Source organism: Neofelis nebulosa, chromosome 1 (assembly GCF_028018385.1).
Source record: "Neofelis nebulosa isolate mNeoNeb1 chromosome 1, mNeoNeb1.pri, whole genome shotgun sequence".
Lineage (NCBI taxonomy): Eukaryota > Metazoa > Chordata > Mammalia > Carnivora > Felidae > Neofelis > Neofelis nebulosa.
Genome location: NC_080782.1, coordinates 135,732,926 through 135,751,036, shown reverse-complemented (window position 1 = coordinate 135,751,036; position 18,111 = coordinate 135,732,926). Strand labels below are relative to the sequence as shown.

The following is an 18,111-nucleotide window of genomic DNA, read 5'->3' as shown; positions in this document are numbered from 1 at the left end:
GTGGTGGGCATGAGGGCACTAATTCTTATTCAGAGTCAAAGAAACTATTCACTTGCAAATGAATTGGAATATGTAATTGGACCTGGCCCCTGAAAGTTTTGTGGCCTTTTCAAAGCAAAATGGAAAAAGGGAAAACTATGGCTGTTTTCTGACTCCCTTTTCCAAGAACCTGAAAATATATTACAAATGAGTTCTTAGTTGTGGGTCACCATCCTTGCAAGACCTGTCTTTGGTTCCAAGGTTAGAAACTCTTCCTCTGCCTCCCGTTCTCACCGATCCCCAACTTCAGCTAGGTCTCAAAGTCTCATTTTGACCATATATTCTTTCAGCCACGTGGGGGAGGATGAGAAGAGGCTAAATATAGCCATGGAAAAAACAACCAGCAGACTAGAAAGCACCTTCAGGCTTAACATCAACAGTGAGTATGTAGCATCAGCTTACAATCTTGTGTGAACACGCATGAATTTTTTCTAAGAATCTTTTTCAGAAGAGTGTATTTTTTAGATACAATCTCTAAATTGCATTATGAATGATAAATGAGAAGGTTAACAACTGTACTTCAGGGCTGTTTGACATATTTGCTGCCATGATTAGCTCTATCTTTGTGAGTATAGATTATGTCACTTTATTAGTCTTGCTGGAAAGGGAGAACTACTGTACTTTGGCGTTGGGAAAGTATCTTTGAGATGATGACGAAGATTGCAGGAAAGGCTTGGGTTTATTTTGGAATTTGTTTTATTTTAAAAGACTGTGACTAGGTCTTCATACCTGTCTAATAAGCATGCATGTAACATTTTTGTTTGCTGAGTGCCTTTCAGCCCCCATTAGTCTCCACAATACCCCTTGAGGGTGGGTCAGTATTACTGCCAACAGTTTACATTTGAGGAAGTTTAAGACACAAAGGGATTATGTGATTTGTACAAGGTCACCCAGCATGCAAGCCTAGCTAAGAAAAAATGACTGCAAAGCTCTTTCCAAATAAAAAGTGCCTTATAAATGTTAGGTAGTATTAATGGGCATGATCCCAGGATGAGTAAAATACTCTCTCGGAGTCAAGTGCTCATACATGCTTTATATGATTAATTCTTTTAACCTCAGGGCAACTTTTGATATAGGAATTCTTGCAATTGGCTATGCATCGGAAGCATCTTTATAGCTCTTAGAACCTGGATCCCTACCCAAGCTTAGAATCATATTCTGGGAGGCAGGACCCAAATAATTTGTATCTTGTAAAGCTCCACAGGGGATTCTGATGGTCAGCCAGGGTGGAGAACCACTGTCCTAGACAGACGATAATAATAAACTCAGACAAGCCAAGAGCAACAAGAAAACACCGTGGAGTCCATTTAGGAGAAAAAGTCTAGCATCTTCCAGGCTTCTGTTTACCTACTTTGCCACTATTATTAACAAAGGAACTGCTTCCATGAAAAAAATCAACTGTAGGATCCATGTGTGGAGTTCCAGGAGATAGCGCCAAGATTAAAGTTTACTTAAGAACCACCTGTGTTTGTTATAATTTACTGGGTAAATTTATGGGGACTCTCCTTGTGTTATTACTGCTTCCACTCTAATATTTTTATTTGGAGTACCTTGTGTTATAATTGACAGTAAAAACCTCTGATATCTGCCCATTTATCCATCTTTCAAACATTTATTGAATACTTGGCATATGAGATTATGGAATGAAAATAATGTTCTTTGTCCATAGGAGTTTATCATCAAGTGATAAAACAGACCCAGGCCAAACAAACGAAAACCCTCTAGTACTAAGCCATACATACTAAATGACAATCAAAGTCTACATGAGGCATTATAATTGCTAAAATGTTGTAACAACCCAAATGTCATTAATTTAAAAAATAAATAAAACATAGTGTATCCATACGTCGGACTGTTAAAATGGAATGAAGTACTGATGTGTGCTAAAACATGGATGAACTCTGGAAAAAAATGTGTAAAATGAGAAAAGCCAGTCACAAAGAACCACATATTGTAGGATTCCAGTTACATGAAGCTTTGTGAATAGGCAAATCTATAGAGATAGAAAGTAGATTAGGATTGCATAGGGCGGGGGGAGGACAAATGGGAAGGCACTCTTAATGGGTACAGGATTCCTTTTTGGGGTGATTAAAATGTTCTAAAATTGTGATGACTGCGCAAGTCTGTACTAAAAAACATCACATTGTACCCTTTACATGGGTGGATTGTATGGTATGTGACTCATATCTCAATAAACCATATATACACATATCTATGGTGCTTTATGAGCTTGGAGGAGACAGTGATTGATTTGGGTTGGAAGAAAGGGTGGAAAATTTCCTGGAGGAAGCTGCAATTGAATTGAAACAGAAGGGTGATTTTGTAAGATGGAAGGCTCCAAGATGCGAAATGATGGTTTTTTAATGCAAGGGTAATTTATCTGGAATCAGTAGGAATTAGGATACATGAATGATACACTATATAGAGGCTAGATGCAGGGCTTTTACTATGATGCTGAATTCTCTAGTTTGGTCTTCATTTCTGTGGGCATTGGAGAGCCATGATGGGTTTGTGAGTGATCCGATTTGGCCTGTGATTTGGAAGGATAATTGGAGGTGATGATAAGATGGATGGGAGATGGGGTGGGAGGCCAGTGAGCAGGGGAGACCATTTAGGAGACTGGGCTTTTGCAGTACCTAGGTAAGAGACGATAAATCCTTGAACTATGGCGGCAATAGCAGTGAGCACTGAAACAAGGAGACCGATTATAGGAAATGCTTAAGAAGTCAAATCTTAAAACTTGGTGGTGTTGGGGAGTAGGTAAGAAGACACAAGATACATACAACACAATTTTTTTTTATTTTATTTTTTCTTTTCTTTTTTATTTATTTACTTGGTGGCGGGGGGGGGGGGGGCGGAGGGGGGAGGAGCAGAGAGAGAGGGAGAGATAGAATCTGAGGCAGGCTCCGTGCTGTCAGCAGAGGGGCTCAAACTCATGAATTGTGAGATCATGACCTGAGCCGAAACCAAGAGTCAGACACTTAACCGAGCCACTGAGGCACCCCCATTCTGTTCTGTTTTTTGAGAGAGAGTGTGTGCCCATAAGCACACCTGTGCAAGCATAGGGGAAGGGCAGAGAGAGGGAGAGAGAGAATCTTAAGCAAGGTCCATACTCTCAGAACAGAGCTGGGATGCAGGGCTCAATGTCGAGACCGTGAGATCACGACCTGCACTGAAATCAAGAGCTGGACATTTAACCGACTGAGCCACCAAAGCTTCCAGTATTTTAGACCACACCAGGGCCTGGGTACTCTTTTATTAAGTGACTTAGAATCATTATGCAAAAACTATTGTTGAAGTAACACCAAGCAGATAAATTGTAGCTCTTTAACAACTTGTCAACAAGGGTTTGATTACAGAGCCTCCTATTTCTTAACAAAGAAATATATATTGTGAATAAAAGGATGGATTGAAGAGAAAAATGCTAACCATTTTTTAAGCTCTTTGGAATCAGACCTTCCCTTGTTGGAAAGAAGCACTCCTTTATGGCCTACTCTGAATGACTAAGTATTTGCCTCTCGCTCAGATAGCTTCCCTAGAAACCCTTACTTTGGTGTGAGCAACTTAGATTTACTGCCAGGGCAACACCTCTCATCCAACGCCCACGCTGCCTCTTGGCTTGGTGCTCACCAGCAGGTGTTCATAAGCAGCATTTTGTTTTGCTTCTAATAAGAGCACAGTCTCAGAAAAGCATGGGCCGAATGTACCACACGTTAGAACTTTTGCTTACAAGTGTTCTCAAAGGGGAGATCTGAAACTGTGGGAGTCTTTAGGATCAGGAATACAAAGACTACCTTTTCCCTTAATCATGCCAGGCCACACCTGTGTTTTCCATCAGAAGGAGGGGCAGCCAGATCCTGGGCAAGGTCAAATAGAGACAGTCTTTCCCATTGCGTGGCAGTGCATTCCCTGAGAATCTGTCATGGCCTTCTCCATGGGCTCTGGAAGGTGTTGGCAATGACGTTGCCTGCTGCTAGCCGAGTTTGGGAATAGCATCCCTGACAAGTGCCGTATGTGAGTTTAACCAAGCAGGAAACACCATTTAGAACGCCACTTGCTGAGATGTGGCTCTTTTCTGTGCCTGTCAGTGAACAATGACTACAACAAGCCCTGTTCAATCACAGTTGTTAGCAGAGCTAATTACAGCCGTCTCGGGTGGGAGCAATCCCAACAGATGCCTCTAAGGGACTTCCATCACAGGTTCAAACAATGGCTTTGCAGGTAAGCAATGGAAACAGGCCCCTTGGGGGGCCTTGAAACAACAGTTCTCTGCAACTCTGAACATGGATCCGTCTTCACTCTACAGTTGGCGAGGGATCGTTTCAAAAGAGAACCGCCACCAAAAACGAAGGAGGAAAGGGACGTTTAAAGCCAGTAGGGTAGGGGCGCCTGGGTGGCGCAGTCGGTTAAGCATCCGACTTCAGCCAGGTCACGATCTCGCGGTCCGTGAGTTCGAGCCCCGCGTCAGGCTCTGGGCTGATGGCTCGGAGCCTGGAGCCTGTTTCCGATTCTGTGTCTCCCTCTCTCTCTGCCCCTCCCCCGTTCATGCTCTGTCTCTCTCTGTCCCAAAAATAAATTAAAAACGTTGAAAAAAAAATTAAAAAAAAAAAAAAATAAAGCCAGTAGGGTAAATGTTTTGGATTAAATGAGAGCAGAACTGGGTATTATTCCTTGGGCCGTCTTTGAGTCACTGCATGATTTGATGGAGGTCACTTCCCCCTTCTGGGCCTCACTGTTCTCATCTCAGAAATAAAGATAATAATACTGGCTCTATTTATATCACAGATTGCTGAAAGAATAAAATAAAACAGTTTAAAAAAATAAAAGTTGGGGAAAAATAGAAAATGCCATACAACTCTAGGTAGTGTAACTGTTATTCCCCTTCTCCTGTTCTACATTTTACTCACAAGTGATGAAAGGGAATAAGGAAAAAAAAAAAAAAAATCTGTGCTATTGCAGAATCTTAGACTTTAGAGTTTCTTTCCTTTTTTTTTTTTTTTAACATTTATTTATTTTTGAGAGAGAGGAGTGTGAGTGCAGGAGGGGCAGAGAGAGAGAGGAAGACAGAGGATCTGAAGCAGGCTCTGCACTGTGAGCACAGAGCCCAATGTGGGGCTTGAATTTATGAACCATGAGATCATGGACTGAGCTGAAATCAAGAGTCGGCTGCTTAACCAATTGAGCCACCCAGACGCCCCTCAGACTTTAGTTTCTGATGCCTCTGAGTGGCACTATGGTTTGCTCATCTTCAGATTTGCCTCCCCCTCCCCAGTTCATTCTGGTGGAAACTCATCTTTAGTTTGAGGGGTTGGAGAAGACCCTGAGAATCTCAAGAGACCAAAACACTGCACCCATCTAGTCTCATCTAAACTTCACTTGCTGCAGCCCGTCTTAAAGGCCTCCTCTCTCCATTTCCTGAGACACCTGATTTGGAAGGATGTCAGCCCTGAATGAGTCCCATAGTCAAACTGGGGCTCAAGAGGATACCTCCAGGACAGAACCGAAAATTTTTAAGGTGTGCTGAACCTGTCTTAATCTGGGTCTCTAACTATATTCTTGCTCCTGCTAAAAATCTCAGCATACTTCTAACCAAGCAAGGCATGTCTACTTATCTGATGGTGCTGTCAGTTGATAGAAAAGGATCATATTACGGACTTGCCAGAGAAGAAGAAGATTTATTTCCAATGGTTGAAGATGTATCTTTTCCAGATAGGCAAAACCAGTCAGAACACTAAAAAATACCAATAGAAAGTGATCATGTTTTGTGAGCAGGAGAAACTATTCTTGACTTCACAACAATAAGGAACATTTATAAGGATCCCAAATCCATGGTTTAAAAAAAAAAAATGACAATAGGGTGCCCGTGGGATTATCAGACTCTTGCTTGCCCCCTTAGGGTGAGGCGACATCTTCATGTAAATGAACTCCGTACATTCAGTGTTTCAGTTTCCTCCTTTCCCTTTTCTCCTCTCCCTTTTCTCCTCCCAATCATTATCTTTGTTTCAATGTTCAGCATAACGAAAAAGTCTAAGTAGGGAATTGCACATAATTGTAGGCTCTCTGCACCATTGGCAAAGTGATGCTTCTTCTTCCGTATTTGTAATTATCTGTTCTACTCTTACTTACTCCTGGAAAATGTATGGAGAATGACAGCAGTATCCTTTATTTCTCTTGAAGGCATTCTTGGGTCTCACTTGGTGTATAGGTTATAGAACATATCAAGAAATGTAATAATTGCATTTTTATGTAATCACACATATACAAATAGAAAATACCATTTTATTTATTTAAATTTTTTTTAATGTTTGTTTATTTTTGAGGGAGAGAGAGAGACAGAGAGTGAGCAGGGGAGGGGCAGAGAGCGGGAGACACAGAATCCGAAACGGGTTCCAGGCTCTGAGCTGTCAGCACAGAGCCCAACGCGGGGCTCGAACTCACGAATCATGAGATCATGACCTGAGCCAAAGTCGGGCGCTTAACACACTGAGCCACCCAGGCGTCTCTAGAAAATGCCATTTTAAATGAATCGAGCAAAAGGGGGAAATAGGTAATTATGTTTTAGCTATTATAGTTACTTGGTAGAGTAAAGAGGTTTAAAGAAAAAGATAAAATCCTTTGGTAACTCAAAGACTGTGATCACCCTGGACGTGTTGCACCTGCCAGCTGGGAAGTTGTTTTATGCTAGTAGGTGAGAACTCCATTGCTTCTTTCGCCCTTGCAACCTTTTCTTTATTAAGGGCTTAGAGAAATGTGGCATTGCTAAAAACTCTAACTTGAAAATGCTTCACAGAGCAGGATCCTTGCCAAATTCAAGAATCTTGCTAGTTTGCAAGATGAGAGCTGTCATGCAGAACAAAAGGCTGATACTAGAAGTCAGCACTCACAATGGGAATAAATCCCACAGTCTGATTTCTGAATGTCTTAATCTCCTTCAACCTTAAAAGAGTGATGCTGGCCTTACTTTGGGATAACTTTACAAAGAGAACATAGGGGTAGGTGGAGTTAAATCCTGAATCTTAGCTCCTCTGGCAGTTCCTTCCCAACTTCTAACAGCTCTTTTTTACCAGGTCATGAATAGATGCCCGTTTTCACTTCTTAGCATTACATTCCTAACAAAAAAACATATGACACTGCCTCACTTGCCTGGCGGAGGAATAAGGGAGTTTCTCAGCTGGCTCAGGTCATGATATCACGGTTTGTGGGATTGCACCCCATATTGGGCTCTATGCAGACGACAGTGAGGAGCCTGCTTGGGATTCTCTCTTTCCCTGTATCTTTGCACCCCCTCCCTAATAAATAAATAAACTTAAAAAAAAAAAAAAGACGACTTGGGATCATTGCTGGGGGTCTTCTGTGCAATACAGTGCTGCAGTAAAGCCTATCAGGGTTTCCCAGTGGAGTTGCATTGTGTTGTTGAATTGTGAGTAGCACAATGAGGCCATAGCCTGAAGTTTCCTTTAACTTGTATCCTCTCTCTTTCTTAGTGTTTCCAAATTATTAAGAAAAGCTTCAATTAATATTAGCCCTACTTTATTTCTAAGGGTGAAAGCTTTCCATCGGGAATAGTTCAAATATAACATTTTGGCATGAAGAAAGGATGCCTTTGCCACTCAGTGTGGGCCTTTGGCTGGATTCTTCCTATTGTGTCCAATCTTTTGGCTGGTGCTGCTCCTATGAGCTTATCTTCTCCATGTTTTGTGTGATTTTAATGTTTCTCCCTTCTCCTGAAGCTGTATTCCTTCTATCCTTCATAACTCCAAAGGACTTTGGCTTTGGTGGTCCTTCTTTTTGAACGTGAGAGGGGAGGTAAAATGCTGAACATCAGCGTCTAAATGAAAGACCGGCTAGATGAGACCATTGTCTGTTGGCTGTGCCTCACTGTTCATGGATTCCTGTTTAATAGAGAGATAGAAGATCTGTGCCCAGTGCAGGACTCTGGGTCCCAGTGTCAAAATATTTTGGTCTCTGTGGTGAACAAGAGCTCTGGGTCTGGTATGTGCGTCTGTGGATGGGGATGGGTTGCCATGGTCTCCTCTCCAGTATCAGAGTCACTCTCGAAGCCCCTGAACTACTGCCTAAATGCTTAGCTCTTCTAAGATAAGCTGAAAGTTATGGTACTTTCACAAATGGCTTGCCATTTTCGAGTATTGAGCTAATCGGTTAATCAACTCTTCAGCTCTTCTGACGCTTTTTGTTCTCTTAATTGTCCTCTTTAAACAAAATATGTTTGAAAACTTCCTGAAAGATAGACACTCTACAGCCTTTTCTGCACCTTCCACTTCCCATCCTACTGCAAATTTCTTTCAGGCTATATCTTCTTCCTTTTCCCTACCAAAATTTCTCTTAATAAGATTGAGTCATCATTTGTATTAGTTTCTTATTGCTGCTGCAACAAATTACCACAAACTTGGTGGTGTAGAACAATAAAAGTTTATTCTTTTATAGTTCCATAGGGCAGAAGAAGCCCTAAATCACTTTCACCGGGCTGAAGTCAAGGTGTTGGCAACACATGTTCCTTCTGAAGGCTCTAGGGGAGAATCTGTTTGTCTTTTCTAGCTTCTGGAGGCCACTTGGTTCCTTGGCTCATGACCCTTTCTTGTATCATCCCAGCCTCTTGCTTCTGTTGTTATATCTTATACTTCATCTTCTGTAGTAGCTCTGTCTCCCTCTTGCAGGGACCCTCGTGGTTAGATTTAGGACCCACCTGCATAATCCAGGGTAGCTTCCCTATCTTAAGATCCTTAACTTAATGGCATCTGCAAAGACCCTTTGTATATAAGGTAACATTTATAGGTTCTAGGGAATTAGGGCCTGGATACCTTGGGGGGGCGTTATTCAGCCTAACACAGCACTGATATACTAATTTTCAAGTCCAGTGTTGTCTTCTTTTAATTCCTCATCCTAGCTCTTTTGACATTAGATACTGTCACCTAGTCTGGGGAAAATTCCCTTTTCTGTCAAGAAATGGCTCTTCTCCATTGATGTGATAACTTTGTTGCTTATCTCTCCCTTTAGAATGCAAGCCCCTGAGTAGGACCCTTGGCTGTCCGTCTGCTGCCCTGTCCTCACTGCATAGAATAGTGCGTGGTATCATATAATCAAAGGCAGCAAAGAATACAAATTGGATGACCTTTCCCCACTCCTCTCATTCTCTTTTTCTTCTCCTGGTTTTTCCTCTGTCCATATGGTCAAGTTTGGTATTTCCCTGGGCTTAGTCCTAGCTCACTTTTCTCTGCCCGTGCTAGATGGATGCAGTTCCGGCCATATTATGGGGACTCTCGGATCTGCACCTCCAGCCCAAACCTCTGATTTGAACTTCCAACTTTAATCTTTACTGGGTATCCCACAGGCATGGCAAATTCACCTTGTCCCACCTTTCCCATCCACCAAGCACAACCAAAAACTAACCTCCCTTCCTTTTATGCTCTCTGTCTCAAAGAAAAGTAAGTGCTAGGATTTACCCAGTAGCCACAGCAAGAAGGCTGGCAGTCATCTCAGACTTCATGCTGTCTTCTACTCTCTCTCCCCCACACCTCTCCAGTCAGTCATGAAGATTTGTCAACCTCTCTCTGAAATGCGTCTTGATACCTCTTTCTGTCTAACTCCCGTGGCCCTGGTTCAAGTCCTCATTACTCCCATGAGTAGGACATAAATCAACTTAGAAACTGTTCCTCTTGACTTCTCTTGAATATGATGGAGTGACATGCTCTCAAACCTGCTGCGTGATCGATCATTACCAGTCATCCTTTCAGTCTCTGCTGAGTGGGCAGTGACTGATTTGCTCACCACCTCACCTTGGCTTCCCGAGCTGACTGGATCAAGGATAGGCACGTGATCCAAGGGTGGCTTCGGCGATAGTCCCAGCCAGCCGACACGACTTGGGTGGCTGCTAGTAAATAACAAGCTGAGTAAAAGCCCTCTTTTGGGATTTCAGAATAATGAAGCTGGAGACTCAGACCCCTGTATTGCTGAACACAAGGATCAGCAGAAATGGTGGGCACGGGCAAGCTGCAGTGATGAGAAAGCAGGTACTGTGAGTAAGGAGGGGAACTGGTGAGTCAGGAGGGGAAAGGGAAAGAAAGAGGCTGAGGCACCGTGTCAACGGTGCTGCCTCCGTTTCTGTGGCTCTCCAAGACTATTTCCTGCAGCCCGGCCCCACTGTGATTCTTGTTGTCAGATTTCCATGAGTTGCTGCATTATTATCAACAAACAGAACAACCCTAGTCTGAGTGAGCCCCTGCTTCCTGCAATAAATTGGCCAAAAGGATGTTTTCCAGTAAGCCCTTTTAATGTTGTATGAGACATCTGGAGAAAGCAACACTGTAACCAAGAGCAGCAATTGTTTATTCCACTCCTTTTTATTTCATTTTATTGTTTAAATGTTTGTTTATTTTGAGAGAGAAAGTGAGAGAGAGAGAGAGAGAGGCAGAGAGAGAATCCCAAGCAGGCTCCATGCTGTCAGCACAGAGCCCAGTGCAGCGCTTGAACTCACAAACCGTGAGATCCTGACTTAAGCTGAAGTTAGATGCCTAACTGACTGAGCCACCCAGGTGCCCCCCACTCCTTTTTAAAGCATTAGCTTAGGAAAAAAAAAGTTTATATTGGTATTTACTTTGTAAGTGGGAGAATATTATGATGAGCTTCTTGAGTCAAAATTAGTCTTTATGTAAAAACAAATTGATGCCTGCAAACATAATTTCAGAAAGGAAAAGTATGAAAACAACTATAATAATTACTGAACATTGTCTAATACTTATCAACAGTGGGATAATCAAACTACCTATTAGATGCTGTGTTTCTAGATATCTACCTTTCTATTTTTCAGCTAGTGGAACAGAGGGTTTACTAAAGCCCTCCAGGATTCTTAGTCACATGACCACATTCCTCTCTCAAATGTGAATTAATAAGTAGATTGACAGAATATCTATAGGTAAAAAAACAACATTAGGCACATATAATCAATACTCTGAATGTGGAATACAATCAGAGAGCATCTTTATTTATGTCTCCCGCTATCCTTATAAAATGTATTCAGTGGTGGGATTTCTTACTCTGTTCAGGATAAAAAATAAAAACTGTAGTAAGTGTCAGGATTCTTCCGAGTATTCTCAGCCAGCAGAAAGTCCTGTGGTCACTTTATTTTTATTTTTATTGTTTTAAATATTTACTTATTTTTGGGAGAGCGCAAGTTGGGGAGGAGCAGAGAGAAAGGGACAGAAGATCCGAAGAGGGCTCCTTGCTGACAGCTGACAGCCATGAGCCCAGTGTAGGGCTCGAACTCACGAGTTCACGACCTGAGCTGAAGTCGGACACTCAACTGCTCAACCAGCTGAGCCACCCAGGTGCCCCACCGTGTCCACTTTAAACTGTGATTAATGTATCTGTTGCTATGTCAAAGATCAAAAGTTAGAACTTGCTTTAAAGTTGTCTTACCTGCAGGGTAGTGTGAAGCCATATGCCGGTGGGAAGCTGTGGAAGGGGAAGGCCTTTCTTTCCTTGCTCCTGGAAGCTCTGGTTCTTGTAGAACTGGGATGGGGAAAGGCAGAAAATGTGGTCAGGGGCAGGAGTGTTGTCACTGAGTGGTGAAGCTGTGAGCTGGCTTCCAGCCTCCCAGGCCTGGTAGACATTTACAGTAGACATTTCACAGGGGCCTTTGCGGGGTTTTGGGAGATGTTTCACCTGCAGTTCCCTTGATTTCGGCAAATGCACTCTCCATCTCAATAGCTGCTTGCTTCCTCAGCCCCAAGGAGCCTAGGATTCTATCCCTGCTTCTCTCCTGAGGCTCCCCCAGCCTGCCCTCTCTCACATTGGGCCCACATCTGATCTATTCTTCTGGGGAAGCTCAGAGCGATGGCAGGTCTACACTCCACAGTTGGAGCAGCTTGCTAGTTCGTCTCTCACGTGACTTGCCAGCAGGGCGTTAGACCGCTGCGTTCTTTCTCCCTACTACCTTGGGACACACATCAGGCTTTCTGACGAGTCCCCTGCCCGTCCCTTTCTCTTGACATTAGGTGACCGCAACCTTTTACTTTAGTGAGAAGTGAAAGAACCCTTTACTTAAAAAAGAAAAACAAAAATCCTCCAGATACCCTGTCTTGTCAGTCTCCAGCAGTGTTTATGTGATGCAGTAACTCCTTTGGAATGTAACATCTACTGTTTTCATGGTGCGTCACCCAACACTTTAACACCCTGAAAGTATACGGGTTTTTATTTACTTGTTTGAAATTCTTTTTTTTTTTTTATTAATGTTTTTTATTTATTTTGACAGAGAGGTAGAGAGAGAATCCCAAGCAGGCTCCTTGCTGTCAGCAAAAAGCCACATATAGGGGTTCATCTCACTAACTGTGAGATCATGACCTGATCTGAAATCAAGAGTCAGATGCTTAATCAATTGAGCCACCCAGGCGCCCCTACTTGTTTGAAAATCTAATGTCAGGAATGTGTTGTTTGGATGAAGCCTCTGTACTTCCTGTACACCTATAACCACATGCTTATACTTAGGCAGGAAGTGCTCTGAAAGAACAAACTCCCAGGGTCTCTGGCCAGGCCATGGATTCTCTTTTAGCTCAGCAGACTCTAAACTCTCGGAACTTCTCTCATTGGTGGCCCAGGAGAAGGATCAGCAACCCTAGGACACAGAGGACACATAGCTCTCAGGATGTCTGCAGCCACACAAATGGGCCGTCTTACCTATGGTCCCCTTCCCCATTGGCTTTGAAGATGGTGAATGTCCCGCAGGGTTGCTGGAGAGTACTGCTGAGCTTAGCATGCTTGAGGACTATAAGGACCAAGGAGGATGGGATAGAGAGGCCAGATACCCCTGAAGGATCCTGAACCCGAAGGGCTTACTGTGGATGAGGGCAAGAAGTAAGGGAGGACACGGTTACAAGGGGGAAAAACCACATTATCTGAGGTCCCTCGCAGTGTAGACCCCAAATCTATTTGGCTGCATGTTCTTTACTCCAGCCACACAAAACCACCTGCAACTTTCTAAACATGCCATGCCCTTGCATATTCTTATTTTCCACATGCTGTTCCTTCAGATGGAACATGCTCCTTATTCCCAGCCCCTATTGCTCCTATTCAACCATCAAATCCTAGTCTAATTTTCTGTGAAGATTACTTGCTACATTCCCCATCTGGCTGCATGCCATTTGATACATGTCTCAGTTCTAGCCATCACTGCTTTATTAACTTGCCTCTCCCTGCTCCCCAGGAGACAGTGATGGTCTAAGACATAGACTCATTCATTATTGTGCTCCCACCACCTGCCATCGTGTTTCAGTGTTGTAGGGACTTTTCTTAGATCTCTATAGCTGTGCAACAATTGACCATGAACTTAGTAGCTTGAAACAACACACGTTTATCTCAGATTCTTTTTTTCTTTCTTTTTTTTTTTTTTTTTTTTTTTTTAAATTTTTTTAATTTATTTTTGGGACAGAGAGAGACAGAGCATGAACGGGGAAGGGGCAGAGAGAGAGGGAGACACACAGAATTGGAAACAGGCTCCAGGCTCCGAGCCATCAGCCCAGAGCCTGACGCGGGGCTCGAACTCACAGACCGCGAGATCGTGACCTGGCTGAAGTCGGACGCTTAACCGACTGCGCCACCCAGGCGCCCCTCAGATTCTTTTTTTCTTAAGTTTATTTATTTTTGAGATTGAGAGAAAGTGGGGGACGGGCAGAGAGAGGAGAGAGAGAGAGAGAGAATGAATCCCAGGCAGGCTCTTCACTTTTCGGTGCAGAGCCCAATGCAGGGCTGGAACTCATGATCAATGAGATCATGACCTAAGGGGAAATAGGACACTTAATTGACTGAGCCACCCAGGCACCCATATTATCTCAGTTTCTGCAGGTCAGAAGTATGTGCATGATGTGGCTGGATTCTCTCATCACAGTCTCACTGAGCTGAAATCAAGGTGTTATGCAAGGCTCAGGTTCTCATATGGAGCTCAGGATCCTCTTCTAGGCTCACTGATTGTTGACAGAATTCATTTCTCTAAGCTGTAGGACTGATGTCCCCATTTTCCTGCCAGCTGTTGACCAATAACTACTCTCAGCTCCTAGCAGCCACCACAGTTTCTTGCCATGTGGCCCCACTAGGCAGTTCACAACACTGATGCTTAGGCCAGCTGGAGCACATCTCGGATTTCTTCTGCAACCAGCCAGAAGGAACTCTGCCTTAAGAGGGCTTACCTGATGAGATCAGGCCCAACCAGGATGATCTTCGTTTTGCCATATGATGTAACATAAACACAGCAGTGATATTTCATCATATTCAGTGAGTTCCACCCACACTCAAAGGGGGAAGGAATTATACGAGGGTGAGGGTTTGCTGGGGTCATCCTAGAATATTGCCTGCCACAGGGCTCAACAAATAATATCAAATAAGATGTGTCCCAGAAATTTGTAAATTATAAACAGTGCTATTCAATTGTAATGGTTTTTTTTTTTTTTTTCCCTCTTGTCACTTTGGAAGGCTTTTTAAGTTGCTCCCAAATCTGTGTTGAGTACAGAATCATCGAAGATGTTGTATGTGACATAATACAAGGAGGTCCCTACAGTGAGCCCAGGTAGCACTGGAAATTCAGGGTGGGTGGCAAGACCTGGTCCAACAGCTGACTGGCTACATTACCTTAGGCTAAGTCCCTGAAACTCTCTGAATGTCAGATTTCTCATTGTGTATGAAAAGAAGGGGTGGGACTAGACCATGTATAAAGTTGGCCAGCTCTAATATTCTAGAATTTCTGAGACTAAATCATACTGTTCAAATTAAAATCTAGCCAAGTGACTCACAATATCCAAATTCATTAAAATAGTTCACAAAAGAATTTCATTATAGATGAAATTACAGTGACGTGATTTTAACAGAAAAAGGCAATTTTGTTTTAAAGTAAAGCCATTGCTCTATTGGTCGAACCTGCCTAAATATAAGCCAGGGTACACAACCACATTTTTAATACTTTACCTAAATGGTGAAGAATATTGTCTTTAGATGACATAGCTATCCAGTTATGTCCAGAAGTGAATTTTCTCCAAGATATTAAAACCTGATACTGTTTTACAATTTGAATTAACTCAATTGATGACGAGTGAATAACTATCCAAGGCAGCCCTCAAATATTATGAATCAATTCACTGACTACGTGTAAAGCATGTTGAGATTCTTATATACATTTTGGAGGTTTAAATCTTCTTTTGTTTTTCTCAAATGAAGTCTTTTTCACTAGGATAATTATTCTCTTCTACCCCCCAAAAAATGAATTCTAATTTTAAACAGGTATTATTAAATCCCACTGAAATAGGCTTCATGCAGATGTATTTGTTAAAACATCCCTTTATTGACTGTGCACAGTTATTAACAATTCACATTTCACTTTATCTACTGAGTAGAAGAGCATTTATTCTTTCATTAAAAAGTTAAGCCCTTAGGGCAGCAGCAGGGATGCAGAGCCTTCTTCCTATAAACTGTACCATCCAGTGTGCATGTGAAATGCTTCCATATTAATACAAAAAGGAAGAATAAATAAAACAAACAGACCTCTCCCACCCTCCATCATCCTCTCGCTGCCAATACACTCCTCTTATTTTATAAAATGCCCACAGGTAAACCATTCCCACATCGGTACAGCCACCAATTGGAAAAGTAATGTCACCATTTATTGGGCACCACCTGGTCTAGAACGTCTGTAGGGTGTGTGAAAGGCCACGGTCATGTCCTCAGGAAGATGCCATCTGGACAGAGAGGGTGGAGGATCATAAACCTTGCTGCTCAAGTTTCTGGAGCTGCTTTTCAAGTTTTGAGATGTCTACTCGATGCATCATCAGAAACTGGCCATTCAAATGAAAGACGGGGATGTCAAATTTATACCTTTGATACCAAGCAGAGTTTTCTGGAAGTGTGATGTCCACCTCCTGTAAAATAAACTGAAACAGAGACAGACTAAAGCTCTGAATTTTGGAGACCACGGAATGATACAACAGCCACAGTGCCAACCTGATGCCCAGACTTGCTCTCATGTGGAGGGGTTTGCTGTGGTCTGAGGTCCCAAGTGATCTCATGTCCCTGATTTCCACAACTTGATTGATTTCATTATATTCCTTAACTCTCTGTTTTGCCATTTTTCTGCCACACCTGTTTACATTCAGCATCAGGTCACTACTCCATTTCCAGTGAAATAAAATACGTCCCGACTGGGAGGCTGAGAATCAAGACAGATGTGCTTTGCATGTGAGAACGGGAAAGGTGTCATGGTTTGCTGCAGGAAAACACTTCGACGGAAATGACAGAGTAAGGTAAAAGGAATGCGGACAAAAGTTTAAAGAAAGCATCAACATGGCACCTGCTAGTTAGCTTTGATTCATATTAAGAGTCAGAGTAAGAAAACCAGCACTGCTCAGAGAAAAACACTTCGGGGTAATGAGTTTTGTGGAAATTAGCACTGAAATCTCTCTCTGAAGAATAGAAAGAAAATTTAAATGAAAAATCATTTAATTTCTTCCTAAAGAAAGGATCCAGGCAAACACTCTATACTACCTACGCTCTCCATTCCATGTACATAAAGCCACACTCTGTTAGGCAGGTTTCCCCCGCTTTTTGAAAGTTTGCATCAGGCCACTTGGCTGTTATGAAAGACCTACATTAGTACCTGTTTTGCCACCTGAAAAAAAAAAATCGGAAAGGGATTTTTGCTTTCATGAAAAAAGGTGAAAGGTGAAGAAAGTGCTCAGCGTTTGGCCATTCTAGAGTCATGGTGCACCGTGAGCAGCGAGAGTGGTGCTGCCAAGCTCCTTCCCCGCGAACCTACGGCAGCATCCAACATCCAGCCCCGAGAGCTTTGAACTGTGTCTGTGAGTATCTGTGCTTTACCTCGGTTTATTCTGTGCATCCTTTAGCAAGATGTGTCCTGAAGTATCCGGAAAGCCTGAGAGAGGTTATTTTTTGGGTCTGGGAATGCTAAAAATTTTTTCTGCATAAATTAACGTTAAATGCTCCTTTGCATCTGACCACTTCGGCATATGAAGGTTGGATAGGAATGCTCTACTTTCAGATAGCGGAGGGGGAAACTGGTGTTACCCTGTTTTTATAAGCCTCCAGCACTTCCTTGGCTTCATCACAAAGGGGGCATGGATCCTATAGGAAGGAAAAAATAAAGCCATTAAATCCAAGGAATGACATGTAGCCCAACAAAAACCACAAGAAGCAGATTATGCTTATTTTAAAGGATTTGTTTTTTCACCAGGTTAGTTATACTGTTTGATTTCCAAAGCAAAACATTGCCATAGAATCCTATAAATAGCTAGAGTTTCACGGTAAACGGGCTGTCAGCACTTTTTAGTAGTTTTGATTTTTCACAATTAATAAATCTACCTATACATAAATGTATACAGATATATTCTAAATTTAGATGCTTACATTTGTTACCCATGTATGTGTGTGTACATTAATATGTACATATCACATATACATACACATACATGTGTAACAAATTAAGCATCTAGATTTAGTATATATGTGTAAACATAGATATATACACAAACACACCATAATTTAAATGCTTATATTTTTTGTTACTGGCTTTATCTAATTCATACTGGGGAAGATTATCTTTCATTGACTCTAGTCCAAGGGCTTTGTCCTTCCTGTGTCAGGAGCACTTTTCTGGCCTGGCTAACATGACCATAATAGCTGAGAGTCTGGTTTTGGAGGTGCTGAGCTTTGCCTGCCTGATTTTCCTCATCAGTCCACAGGAATAAACTCACTGAGATGGAGTTAGATAGTGATTGCCTCACCTTCAAAAAGAGAGAAATCTCTATTTACTTTGGATCATGACTGTACCAACTCTTCAATGGTTTTCCTTTTTTCTCATTACAAGCATCAGTAATAAATTTCCCAGGTTAATTCTCCACTATAGGAGCAAGCAAGTTTTAGTGCCTGTTGTTGTTTGTATTCTTTAACCACCTAGTAGATAAATCTGTTTAGAATGCTATGGATCTCTGGCAGATTTTAAAATCTTCTCAGCCCTAGACTCTATGAACAGCGACTAGCTATAGGTTCTCTTGCACGAGCTGA

The 18,111-nt window shown here is 42.3% G+C and overlaps 1 protein-coding gene and 1 long non-coding RNA gene across 8 annotated transcripts in view; one reads left to right on the top strand and one right to left on the bottom strand.

The window, feature by feature from the left end:
• C1H5orf63 (chromosome 1 C5orf63 homolog) overlaps nt 1-18,111 on the bottom strand; it is a 42,112-nt gene that overhangs the window by 5,967 nt on the left and 18,034 nt on the right. For 4 of the 7 annotated variants that reach the window (XM_058737362.1, XM_058737380.1, XM_058737371.1 and 1 more), the window contains 2 exons: nt 17,116-17,172; nt 11,473-11,565 (listed from right to left, as the gene is read on the bottom strand). In XM_058737362.1, coding sequence (XP_058593345.1) covers nt 11,473-11,565; nt 17,116-17,172 — 150 coding nt within the window. Of the gene's footprint in view, nt 1-7,357; nt 10,048-11,472; nt 11,566-15,357; nt 15,966-17,115; nt 17,173-18,111 lie in introns of those variants that run through there. The other 3 variants (XR_009264062.1, XM_058737408.1, XM_058737399.1) reach the window with 3 other exon arrangements.
• LOC131516449 (uncharacterized) lies at nt 330-1,898 on the top strand. Its single transcript, XR_009264082.1, has 2 exons — nt 330-418; nt 1,236-1,898. It is a non-coding gene; the product is annotated as an uncharacterized LOC131516449 (long non-coding RNA).